At 39.2% G+C, this 12,470-nt stretch overlaps 1 protein-coding gene across 1 annotated transcript in view; it reads left to right on the forward strand.

The window, feature by feature from the left end:
• The window catches only part of LOC117813375 (unconventional myosin-XVIIIa-like), a 100,484-nt gene that overhangs the window by 46,168 nt on the left and 41,846 nt on the right, over window positions 1-12,470 (forward strand). The window contains exons 21-27 of the mRNA XM_034684555.1: window positions 9-147; window positions 3,107-3,266; window positions 3,356-3,542; window positions 4,917-5,142; window positions 5,317-5,426; window positions 8,868-8,933; window positions 11,640-11,768. Of these exons, the coding sequence (XP_034540446.1) occupies window positions 9-147; window positions 3,107-3,266; window positions 3,356-3,542; window positions 4,917-5,142; window positions 5,317-5,426; window positions 8,868-8,933; window positions 11,640-11,768 (1,017 nt within the window). The remainder of the gene's footprint in view (window positions 1-8; window positions 148-3,106; window positions 3,267-3,355; window positions 3,543-4,916; window positions 5,143-5,316; window positions 5,427-8,867; window positions 8,934-11,639; window positions 11,769-12,470) is intronic.

Genomic DNA, 12,470 nt, shown 5'->3' on the forward strand with positions numbered 1-12,470 from the left:
TTGGATAGGTACGAACAGTACGAACGGATGAGGCACGGGGCCTGTTGTGGCTGATGGAGGAGGAGGCGCTGCAGCCTGGAGGTTCAGAGGAGACCCTGTTGGGACGCCTCTTTAGCTACTACGGACCTGCTGAGGGCGAGAGTAAAGGCAAGGAGAGGACACACACGCATGCACGCACGCACACACGCACACACACACACACACACACACACACACACACACACACACACACACACACACACACACACACACACACACACGAATACAAAAGCCGGATTTAAAGCCAATACAAAGCATAACAAGCCTCCTACCCTCCTTCCTTTAACAGATTGTAAAGAAGTGGATGTTCTTTTTTTAAAGAATAATGGCAGAAATGTTCGATCCATATTTAATTTGTCTTATATCAAAAGTTCATGTTGTTAAATTACACCCCAGGTATGAGGTTTCATCTCTATTGATGTGCCATGGAAAATTATGTGTAATTATTTTGCGATCATTTTTCAATAGCAAAACAATTTTAAAACTTCAGCTCCTCCAGGAGAAACTTATTCTTGAGTCATAATAAACCACGTTAAGTCTGGGAGAATGGGTTATTCATACGAGTATAATAGAGTATACAAAAAGCACAATATGAGACAGCAGTATAGATAAATCGCACAACTTATTTCCATCCAACACAAGTTGTTTATGTATCTTGCACATAAAAGTACTGTTATATGTGCTTGTGGTAAGATATTGTTCACAAAATTTTATGGCACAGAGCATGAATTTCAATAACCAAATAAAAGAGAATCAAGAAATTCTTATTTTATTGTCAGCAACATTGTCAACTGTTACTTTCCAAGGTTGAGGCTGAGAAAAATATCTTTTACAAAACCCAGAACCATTCTTAAAGAAGAAGAATAAAAGTCAGTTTTTTTTATTCATGCGCTGTAAAGTTCTTTGATATATACGTCAGTGATCTCTGACATCATGCTTCAGTCAGTTGTTTACCTTGTCTACAGTACAGGACAGTGTAGCAGCAACAAGGTCAGAGTCAGTTTGTTTATGTTGTTACTGTACCAGTAAAGTTATACAGTCAACAGCAAACAGTAAATCCCTCATGCAGACATTTTTACGTATAACCCTCTCTTCAGTTTTAACAAAGATTCTGGCATTCACTCATTTTTTATAACTTTGATTTTTTGCAGTTGTCTATTATTTAACAAAATAGATAACTACATGATTCATATGTCAGATTTAATTAAGTTTTGCAGTGTTTTTGATGTAGACTGCAAATATAAAACTGATTATAAGCTCAGCACTTTGGACACTGTTTTTACAACAATAAGAGCCTGTCTTTACATACAGGTCTGCATGTTACAAGTCTTTCACATGTTCCATTGTTTTCCTTCTGAAGCTTTCAAAGTATATATACTGTCTAGAAATGCACGATATTGGATTTTTTGCTGATATCCAATATGCCGATATTTTACAACTCATTTAGCCGATTGCTGATACCTATATTTTCTTCCGTACACCTAATTGCAGAGATCATCAATTCTCTTCTGTATTGGAATTAGCTTACAGTATTACAGTGATACTCTTATCACATTTGCTAAGTAATGTTAATTTCTTGTGCAAAATAAGAAAAATACTCGATACTTAAAACTGCATATTTATTTATGACAATTGCTTTCAAACAAAATTCATACAAAAAGATACATCCTACTTAAAACTTGGATGATGCTCTCCCTGAGACAATCATAACAAAACCCAGAACCAGGGCACATTTTGCCAATTTCACATTTAACACAGTAAGTAAACCTAACCTCTGTTCTATAGACTGTATAAAATATGGACGTAGGATCCGTGACGTCACCCATCTGTTTCTGAAGAGCTGTTTTGAGGCCAATCGTTGGCAGCAGCCATATTGCTTCTGTCGAGCCAGTGTGACGTAAAGAGGCGGAGTTTGAGCCTCTAAGCCAACAGCTGCAGTGTTCCCACAGGCAGCTGTGCCTCTCATTGGAAGACTTGTAATCTCAATATCTTCGAAATTGCAACGTTAGAAAAAAATTCACCCCCTCACAGTGAGAACACATCGAGAAATGAAATATTCAGACTACACTCGTCTTTTGTACCAGGCTGTAAACATTTTTATTTCTGCTGTAAAGATGGTCTTTTTCCCATTCATGTGTATGTGACTTCTGGTACTTCCAGAGCCAGCCTCAAGTGTATCCTCGATGAACTGCAGCTTTTAACATTTCCGCATTGGACAATATTTTTAGACCGTAGGTTGCCGCTTGCTCTGTTCACAGGGAACATGTAAAAGGGGAACTGCAATTAACAGCAATTAAACCCAAATTAAATAAAATGGTTTATTCTTTGATAATTATATCAGGGGATAATGCCCAGCACGGCGATATCCGATAGTTCATTTTAAAGCCAATATCAGCCAATACCGATAATGTGCCGATAATATCGTGCATCCCTACTACTGTCAATTATATTTGTGATACAAAACTATGAGATGTTGTCAGTATCTCCTCGGTTTCTAGTATTTTTTTCTCAGATTTGGCTTCAAACTATTTAATTTTACTTCATCTGCATGCCCAGTTTACACGTCACTGTTTTTGGAATAAGCGATGTCATCCACTCTATCTTATTGTAGTGTGTATGTTTTATATTCACTTCTGTTGATGCTCATCAATGATAGATCAGCCAGGATGTTGATCTCATCCAGCTGCACTACCTTCATGTTTCTGAAGTGATGAAGTTTGTCCTTTTTTTCTTACATTTAGAGCACAGTGAGCATTTTTTTAATTTCAGTTTAGGCATTCCCAACATCTCTCTACCTCTGTCTCTAATTCTGTATTTCTTCAGTGTGTGGGTATGGCCTGTCTGTGGGCATTGAAGGGGTAATTATCTATGCTATTTATTGATGTCAGGTGCTAACAAATCTGCAGGTTCATAAATCTGCCCCAGAGTTTTCCAGTGCAATAACACATATAAGTAAACACTTGTGAATTAGGCTCCTTTTGTCATAGTAATCTGGCCATTTTTGTTAATTCAGTTTAATGTTATTGTGGCTCAGGATATCTCATACTACCTCTTACATTTCCATCAGGTCACACTTTCCTCTTGAAGGGTGAAAAGGATAATCATTTCCTGCTAGGCCACAGTCACGGGACTGACTGGGTGGAGTACAACGCCGGTGGGTGGCTGAACTACGCCAAGCAGAATCCTGCCACCACCAACGCCGCATTCCTCCTGCAGGACTCCCAAAAGTTAGCATACAAGCTGCATCCACCATTCTTGGATAATTCTTAAGCGTAATTTGAAACATTTTAAGGCTGAATTATTGTATCTCTTTCAGGAAGATCATCAGCTCACTGTTCATGAGCAGAGCAGGTGGAGCCACAGCCCTGACAGGATCCATTGCAGGCCTTGAAGGAGTTTCCCAACTGTCCTTGCGGCGGGCCACCAGCATGAGGAAGACCTTCACCACCGGAGTGGCTGCTATGAAGAAGAAGTCTGTGTGCATCCAGATCAAGCTTCAAGTGGTGAGAACGGAGGATGGAACTTGTCAATCAAATGTAGTTTATTTTTATATCTGTATCTACTGCAGAGTTCCAACATGTGCCAGCACTTCCAAGTTTGCTGAGAATCAACACATCCATCTGTACCCTTTTTTCAATAAATACTGCTGTTTGGTTTGCTAACAGGTCATTAGCCACCTGTTAGTACAAAACTTGGCAGATTGATTTGATAAGCATATCAAGGCTCATCTTCAAGAAATGAGTCTACTTTGGTTTAGTCACAAATTGCTTAATGCAGCTTTAAAGAAAATGGATGGGATGAAAGCCAGCATTTGGCTGCAGCCAGAGTTGGACTTGAAATTAAATTAGGCCCAGTGTGAGTCTTTTATGGGAACAGTTCTGTAATTATCTGCTTTCAAACCTTTTACCTGACACAAAATATTGTTATTGGCTGATTCTGCATAACCCTAAATTATGTTCATGCATTTTTTTCAGGGCTCAGGACTTTGCTGTTTTTGATATATACACTCCCTATGATATCTTAATAGGATATTGTTATGGAAATCAAATTTTGTTAGCCATCAGAATCAATTATTTTGCTCATTGTATGTTGATGCATAATAATAACCATACCAAGAAATATAAAGGATGAAAGCTGGTAATGCAAATCAGGAGCCTGAGATATAAAAATATAACGTTCACAATAAATCTGAAAAAAGAAGATATTTTACAAAATAAAAAACACAGTATGACTGAGCTGTACAGTTTTCTGTAGGCATAAGTCAAACACCCGACAGAAAATGTGCAAAAGGTCACAGTATAAAGGTTGAATATATTTAAAGGGCTATGGATAAAGACATACAGTTTGAGGTGCACATTCACGCTATTTTTAGCTCAAAGGAATACTGAACTCTTTGCTACCCCTACCATGTACAATATATCAAGCTGGTAAAAGGAAAAGGTTACCTATACTTTGTTCTGTATAAATCCAACAGTTTCAGATGGAACATAACCATTTATTATGTAAAGAACAAAAAAAAAAAACATTTCCAGACCTGATTTACATTTTTTTTTAATCAATAAGTTATAGCCAGCAACAAGGAGCAGGGAGCAGAACGTATGGACACTAGCTTTGTGTAATAAAGCTACAATAAGCATTTAAAATACAGTGTTAGTTATTTAAGTTTGCAACAGCATCATTAAGAGATAATGTGGTAGAGTTTACCTGTATACACATATATACACTAATACTTTCAGTTGATGCAGTACTCCAAGCTGCAGAGGAGTTCTCTGTTAAGTTGAGTAACCACAGTGCAGAGATATTTGTCTGTGGAAAGTACTCAATAAACTGTTTGCCTATTCCTGCCAGAGCCCCTAACCCTGCTCTGTCGTTCCCAGGATGCTCTCCTTGATATGGTTCGGAGGTCCAGGATTCACTTTGTTCACTGCATATTGCCCAAGGCAGACGCCCTCAAGGCCCTGAGTGGATCCCTGTTCAAAGCAGGGGAATGTGAGGCTCAGGGGGAGACAGGAGATCCTGGCTTAATGCAGCTGGATGTAGCCTTGCTCCGTGCTCAGCTCCGGGGCTCAAAGCTGCTTGATGCTCTCCGGATCTACAGGCAAGGTGAGGTAGCCTGCTTAAGCCAAAGACTTACAATGGGCAGAGACAGACAGACCTCCTTGGCAAAATGTATCTAGAAATTAAAATCCATGAAACAAATCATCTTTTATATTTGGTTCCTTCATCCTGCAAACATTCCCCAAAACAAATGACTTCACTAAACACTGACCTTCACAGGTTACCCTGATCACATGGTGTTCTCTGAGTTTCGACGGCGCTTTGATGTGCTGGCACCGCACCTTACCAAGAAACACGGGAGGAATTACATCGTGAAGGACGAGAAGAGAGTAAGTCAATCAGCCAGAGGAAAATGTATGGCCCTGCCAGTTGCCAGGCTAGCACAGTGAAGATTAATGTTGTGAAGAGGCAGCTTCATTACATCTGCCCCTGGTTTGTCAGCAGCCAACTGACAGAGAAATAAACTGTCATCAATCAGAGCCTTTGTAATGATCTAATCAACTTAACCTTATCAATATCATGCCTGTTAAAGAAGTAGATCAGCATTTTGGCTTAAAGAGCTTATCATCTTTTGTAATGCAGGAACTAGCTGTCAGAGTTTTTTTCCCTGATGCTTTGACAGCGCAAGTGTTTTACCTCTTTAGTGCTTCTGTTGCAAATCAGAGGCAGTGAGTTACTGCCACCTTCGAGAGGAACAAAACAGATCAATTTATAATGTAGAGTTCATTATATACATTTTTTGTTCCTTATAGTACTCCATACAAACTTATGCTGAAAAAAGAAACATCTTTCGCTAATACATTATAACATTACAGCATACTTGTTACATTGTCAAAATGACTCATTTTATAACACAGTAACTTAGTATTCACATGGCATGTGGCCTTTCTGGCTAATATGCCCCAGTTTCAATGAGCTGTCATGTTTTAGCTTGTATCCATGGAGACTTATACCTCAACATGATCAGAATCAGAGACTTTGTACGTACATGGATAGACATAACTATATTTATGATCAGGTCAGATGCTGCACATGTGCGACTTTCAACAGAATTTAAGAAGAAGTGAGATGCCTCAATCAGTATTAATGATATGCAGGGAAAACAAAACAGTGTACGCAAATGTTAATACTACTAAGAAATGTTATTCAGAAAAATGCAGTATTGGTGCAACTTGATTATGCACAGTTGAATTATTACATTGGAGAACAGAAATATTATATATTGTCACACGTCTGATTTATGAAGTCTAAGTGATGTCATGTAGGATATGGGATAGCTCATCAGACTAAAAACATAAAGGCACAGAGGCTCAAAATGTATCTGATTGAACTAAAGCTATCAGATTGGATACATTTTTTGACATGAATTAAAATTAAAAATTAAGATAAATTCCATATTGGATCAAGTATCCTAGTCTTAGTTTTGTACCAGATAAATCATCCAGTCTGAGTTTTTCCAAAACTTTTGAGAGTGACTGAACTAACTTTGACTGAAAAAACTTGGACTGAAATAACTTTGACTGAAATAACTTTTATTCCAAAAATCTGGATTATCCTGATCAAAGCAGAGGATTGGATTCAGCCTGGATTTCAGGAAATGTGATCCAAATTTAAGACATATTAAACAAAACAACACTCAAACAATTACATCAATACTCTAGCGCAGAGGTTCCCAAAGGGTGGGTCGGGACCCCCTGGGGGGTTGTGAAACACAAACAGGGGGTCGTGAGATGTCTTCAAGAATGTTTTTTTTTAAGTTATCTAAAATTAGTACATTTTACCCATTATAGTAAAAAATGTGTACAAGAACAGTGGCTAACCTTGAAATTAAACCTTGACAATAGAAAATGTAATGAGTTTTCTGCCTTTCTTTGTTGCCAGATGACTCCTAAGTTTAGGGTTAGTGAACAGTGAATTATCAAAAGCATCAGTAGCAGTAGGTTAATTCATAAAGGCACAGGAAACACAGACACATGCTCATATAGGCAGGCTAATTTTTCTGCAGACCGGCTAAATAAAGCCACATTAAATCACTTTGAGGAACGAGGGGGTCTCGAGTCTTAGGCACCTTTATTTTGGGGGTCGCGAGTCTTTGGCAAGACACTGATGGGGTGGTCAAGAGATGCCTTCAAAATTTAGAATTATTTCAGAATGTACATTTTATTCGTTGTAAAAATATGTACAAAATTGTTGCTATATTTGAGATAAAATCATTAGAATGACAAAAGGCATCATTTCTCTATGTTACTTAGTTGCCACATGTCCTCTCAAGGAAATGATGTTGCCTCTAGCCTGCATTAAATTACAAAGACATATATAGGCTTTGGATAGGCTGATAAGTTCTTGCTTGTAGCTTTGAGCAAAATTTAACCACCTTGGGACAATGGGGGTCGCCAGTCTGTTGAACTGTTATTTTTTGGGTTGTAGACAAAAAAATGTTAGAGAACCCCTGCTCTAGAAGTTTTCTTATGTTTTGCTCTTGAATTTCTGAATTGCTATCATGACATAATAGATGAGGTAAACATTAAGGTTGTGACAAATAAAGGATTTTGTCCATCTAAATATTAAACTAGGTAGCTGTTAATATCCAATATAAAATTTTATTTTAAAGAAACCATCAGAATCTTCGGTTTGTGGCACAGCCTACAAGCATAAAGTCCCTTTTACAGCACTGGTGAGCTGGGTTTTGTAATCTTAAAAAGTGTGTTTTTCAGATCAGGATTACCTGATTATCTCCTGGAGAGCAACAGATAGTGGATTCCCACTTTTAGATCATTCTTATCTCGATAAACCTTTTGAACAACTATGCATAGATGTCATCAAGTGAGGCTTCTTTATCTAAAATAATTCCTGTTTTTTGTGATGTCATGCACATCTTGTAACAACAAAGAAACAGCTTGGTATGATGATTCATTTTTCATGCTATAAATTTTAGTCAGCAGTCAGCTCTCACTCAAATAATTGAAAAAGGATTGTGTAAGATTCACACCTCAGAACAACTGTGCGAGTGTTCTTAACTATCAGCAAGATTGTGCTCTGCATTGGTGCTTTTGGCATCAAAAGCCTTGGTGGGAGTGCAGTGGAAAGAAAACGAAATAAGCAAAAGTTTGTTTCTAGAGAGAAATGAGAAAGATAGCTAGAGAGAGAGAGAGTGAAAGAATGGGGTTAGGAGAGAAAAGCTCTTTTCCCCTGTGTCTGTGTACTGGGGCTGAGTTTCTGTGGAAACACTGGCAAACAAAAGCCCCTCAGTGCTCATGGCAAACCTCTCCTGGTGTAATCTAGATGTGCTCTTTCAGGCTGGAGGCTCAAGCAGAGAGAAAAGGCTGAAAGAGAACAGTACACCTACATTATGCGCATGCTGCTGGACAGGCAGGGAGAGGCTCCAGGCTGGCTGATGCTATATCTCTGTATAGCCTGTATATTTGTTCAAAGCTGCAGTAAGGCCCAGACCACCGGGGGGTCCTGAGGAGTTAGCCAGGAACAGGTGGATTCTCTGGAAAAAAGTTGTAATTGGGCTGTGGTCGGGGTTGGGAGGTTCTGAGGAGTCAAACTTTTCCCAGGCTTACTTTCAAAAACTAAACCCAGTCGGGAATGGATGTGAGAGCAGACTGGAAACTGCCCTATACCATTAGTTCAGCATGGCAACTTTTGGGAACTGTGGACCACTGAAGTGTTGCAGTGTCAGTAGAGGTTCCCACTGGATCCACTGGTTCAAAGACTAAGTGTGTTTGCGTGTATGTGTGTGTTTGTGTGTGTGTGCCTTCACCCAGGCTGCAGAGGAGCTACTGGAGTCCTTGGATTTGGAGAAGAGCAGCTACCACATGGGCCTGAGTAGGGTGAGTAATGCCACAAACATTTCAAACGACTATACTGCTTAGAAATGAGTGAATAAAGCTTTGCTGCCAGTCACTGTCTGCTTTGAAGGTTCTTTGCACATAGCTGCAGCACACCTCTTCTTTCACCCATGCATCTATTTTTTTAAGACACTTGCTGCCTAGGGGAGTGTTTCTTTCATTACACCTGTCCCTCTTTGAGGTTTGTTTTCCAGCCTTTTTTTGGAGAGTTGCCTTACTCACCCCTCTAGTCTTTTAGCCAGTGGCTACCCAAGAGGCATGTCTCTCCTCTGCTGGACTACGTGACCACAACTCCTTATTTTTTAATAGGTCATTAGAGCAAATTCTTGCAATTGATGGGCCTCTTTGTTTTTCACCACAGTCAAATTAAAGTAATCACAGTAAACACTTGCTGGCACTCTGAGGTCTAATCCGAAGAAGTGGCTATCTGCCAAGAAGGAAATCAAAGGAAACAATAATGTACAAAAGCAGTGGAACTTATGCAACCGTACATGTGTGCGCTGCACAGGGTTCTTTACGACACATTGACACAGGAGGGGTTTAGAGTCAGCTTCACATTGTGCAGTAATGGGCTCACAAGTAGACATGCACAGTTGGCCATTCACAAGGCATTCCACTAGCCTCCTAGCAACCTGTCTCACATGCATGTCAATTGCAGCAGGCTCACGTTACCTCAGAGCAGTGGAAGAGGCACAGCTCACTCAGAAAAATCATGCTATTTTAAAAGGGTATAATTCAAATAATTCATATATAATCTAAGAATGAATGGACCCATAATGCCAGGATATCTAATACGTTAAAAATATTCTTATTAGTGTTTTAATGAAGGCTGTCAAGGTCCAAATGAATGTTACTTTCAAATTGAATGCTAATTTGTTCCTTTCAGCACACTGTAGGTAAGCTGCAGCAGTGTATTACTGCTTCCTGTTCCCGCTGTGATAGATAATAACGAACCCACAATGAATGTTATATTTCATTTTCAAAAATGCCCAGAGAGCTCAGTTGACAAGTGGAAAATAATTTGCACTCTGTCAAACAGAATACAAATTCTGTAGATACAAAATCAAAAGATATCATAAATACATCATCATTTACTTTGTATGTGTTTTGGTTTTGATCTTCCAATACAACAACTTAAATTAAATGAATGAAATTGAGTGTATTAAATTATTGTATTCAAGCAATTATATTCAAGACATGAGACACAAAAAAACATCTTCACAACACAGCCTATCGGTGATACCAACAAGACAGGGAGATGGAAAATCTCTTAACAGCAGAAAATGTAAACTATTATTAAAACATTAATGGTTTTACGAGCAAAACATGACACAAAATTAAAAGGACTTGCTGAAATGTAAAACAACAATAACAGTAATTTCCTCTAAGATCATTTCAAATACATTTTTGATGGTTTTGTCGAGCAATTTCCTGCTTTTAGCTGAAAGCTAATGTGAGGTTTCAGCTTTCTAACAGCTTTAGATAAAACAACTAGAGTGAGGAATAAAGTGGTAACACTTAAATGATTTACTTGTAAAAAACGGTAATTTAGGAGGGACATTTCCCGTTTCCCACCCCCAGCTGCACAAGTGAATGCAGGGAGACATGCCTGGATGAGTTCAGATGCAGCACTAAGAGTAAAGCTGACAAACTTTTTCTACCGTGTGTGCGTCCATGAGACCAAACCAAACACCTTCAGACGACAGTGTAAAGAAGTTCAGCTCTAACTTGAAAGCCAGTCAACTTGGATAAAGATACAAACTAAGCCCTGGACTCAGCATGTTTATTCCCCCACTCACACCTGAACATCATAATTGTGTTTTAACCCAACATCCTGAGGTGATTGCTGCCACACCATAGATCCACACTTTCTCTCCTACATACTGTTTACATGGCTGCTATGGCCAGAAATACTAAGAGCTCTTGTGTTTTTTTTTTCAATATTTGACCAATTATCAATGTAAGCATAAAATATACACAAACATATAGGAAAATATGAACTTGTATTCTTATATGTGATTTTATTTAATAGGTTATTACATTACATTATGACTGCCTTTGCCCTATAATCCAATTTGCATTAAGTTCTGAGGTCATTGAATGCATCACTCCTCCCCACTGGTTTGTAAACTCACCCAGTGAAGCAGCGCCATCATTTCCAGTGCCTTCTCTGTTAACACATCACATATGGGTTTGCTCACTTATAAAGCACTTGGATTTGTGTAGAGGGACCTTGAATAGAGACAGTCTATCATCCATACATTTTAAGAGCCTTCTGCCACCATACCTGGCATATATTCACAGTACCTACCTAATCCCTCCAAAGTATCCACATGCTGTGACGTGATCTGCATTGGCTGCTCACCTGAGTTTTACCTTTGGCCAAGATTAGAAACAGACAAGGCTGATGGTCAAGATAAAAGCTTAGTCACAGCTCTCTCATGTAGTTAAGACTGTCTTGTCCGGGGATTACACTACTTCTTATTGATTAACTGCCACTGTGCTCTTATTTACTGACTTTTCAACACAGTTCTATTTTTATTTTGCTTGTGTTCTTCACCCTTAATCAAGGCCTGTAAATCAGATTCCCCCCCTAGCTAAAATAACAGATCACATAATCTGTCAATAATTTGATCCTTAGCTATTAAACTCATTCAGTGTTTTGTGTGTGCTTGTGTTTTGATCTAGTTGTTCTTCAGAGCGGGCACCTTGGCAAAGCTAGAGGAGCAGAGGGATGAACAGACCAAGCGTAATCTCACCCTGTTTCAAGCGACCTGCAGAGGCTACCTGGCACGGCAAGGCTTCAAGAAGAGAAAGGTAGGCTGGATGTCAAACGCCGTCTGAGTATTAAATTAAAGTTACTCTAAGCCCAAAAAATGAACAATGTATTAAAATTCTAAAGAGGGAATTCACAAAGAATGGATTGGGGTTTCTAATAGTATAAAGAGTTGTGTACCCACCCACAAAGTTTTGCAGCTTTTTGCAGTTTGCTCTTGTTTTGCGTCTGATTGTGGATATGAGCTGTCTACATCTCAATTCTCTGCTGCGCTGTATACTCTAATCCTGGCAGTGTCACAGTTCACATTCATGGTTACTTGTTGGAGCAAGCTAGCAAAGAGCAGCTGGTTCGGATTAAAAAAGTTAAGTAATTCGGGCGCTGGTGGCCTAGCGGTCTAAGCGCCCCACATACAGAGGCTACAGTCCTCGTCGCATGGGTTGCCGGTTCGATTCCCGACCGGTCGACCATTTCCTGCATGTCTTCCCCCGCTCTCTACTCCCCATATTTCCTGTCTCTCTTCAGCTGTCCTATGGAATAAAGGCAAAAAGCCCCAAAAATATATCTAAAAAATAAAAAAAGTTAAGTAAAAGCAAACAACACATCATCAGAGCTGTTATGTGTCACACACAGACAGCCACAGACCAGTGTTGCCAACTCCTCAGTGAGGAAAGTAGCTGTTGGCTGTCCTAAAATTCACTAGAAGTCGCTAAATGACATCATCGCCTAATTTGCACTATCTG

This window comes from Notolabrus celidotus, chromosome 5, assembly GCF_009762535.1.
Source record: "Notolabrus celidotus isolate fNotCel1 chromosome 5, fNotCel1.pri, whole genome shotgun sequence".
NCBI classification, from domain to species: Eukaryota; Metazoa; Chordata; class Actinopteri; order Labriformes; family Labridae; genus Notolabrus; species Notolabrus celidotus.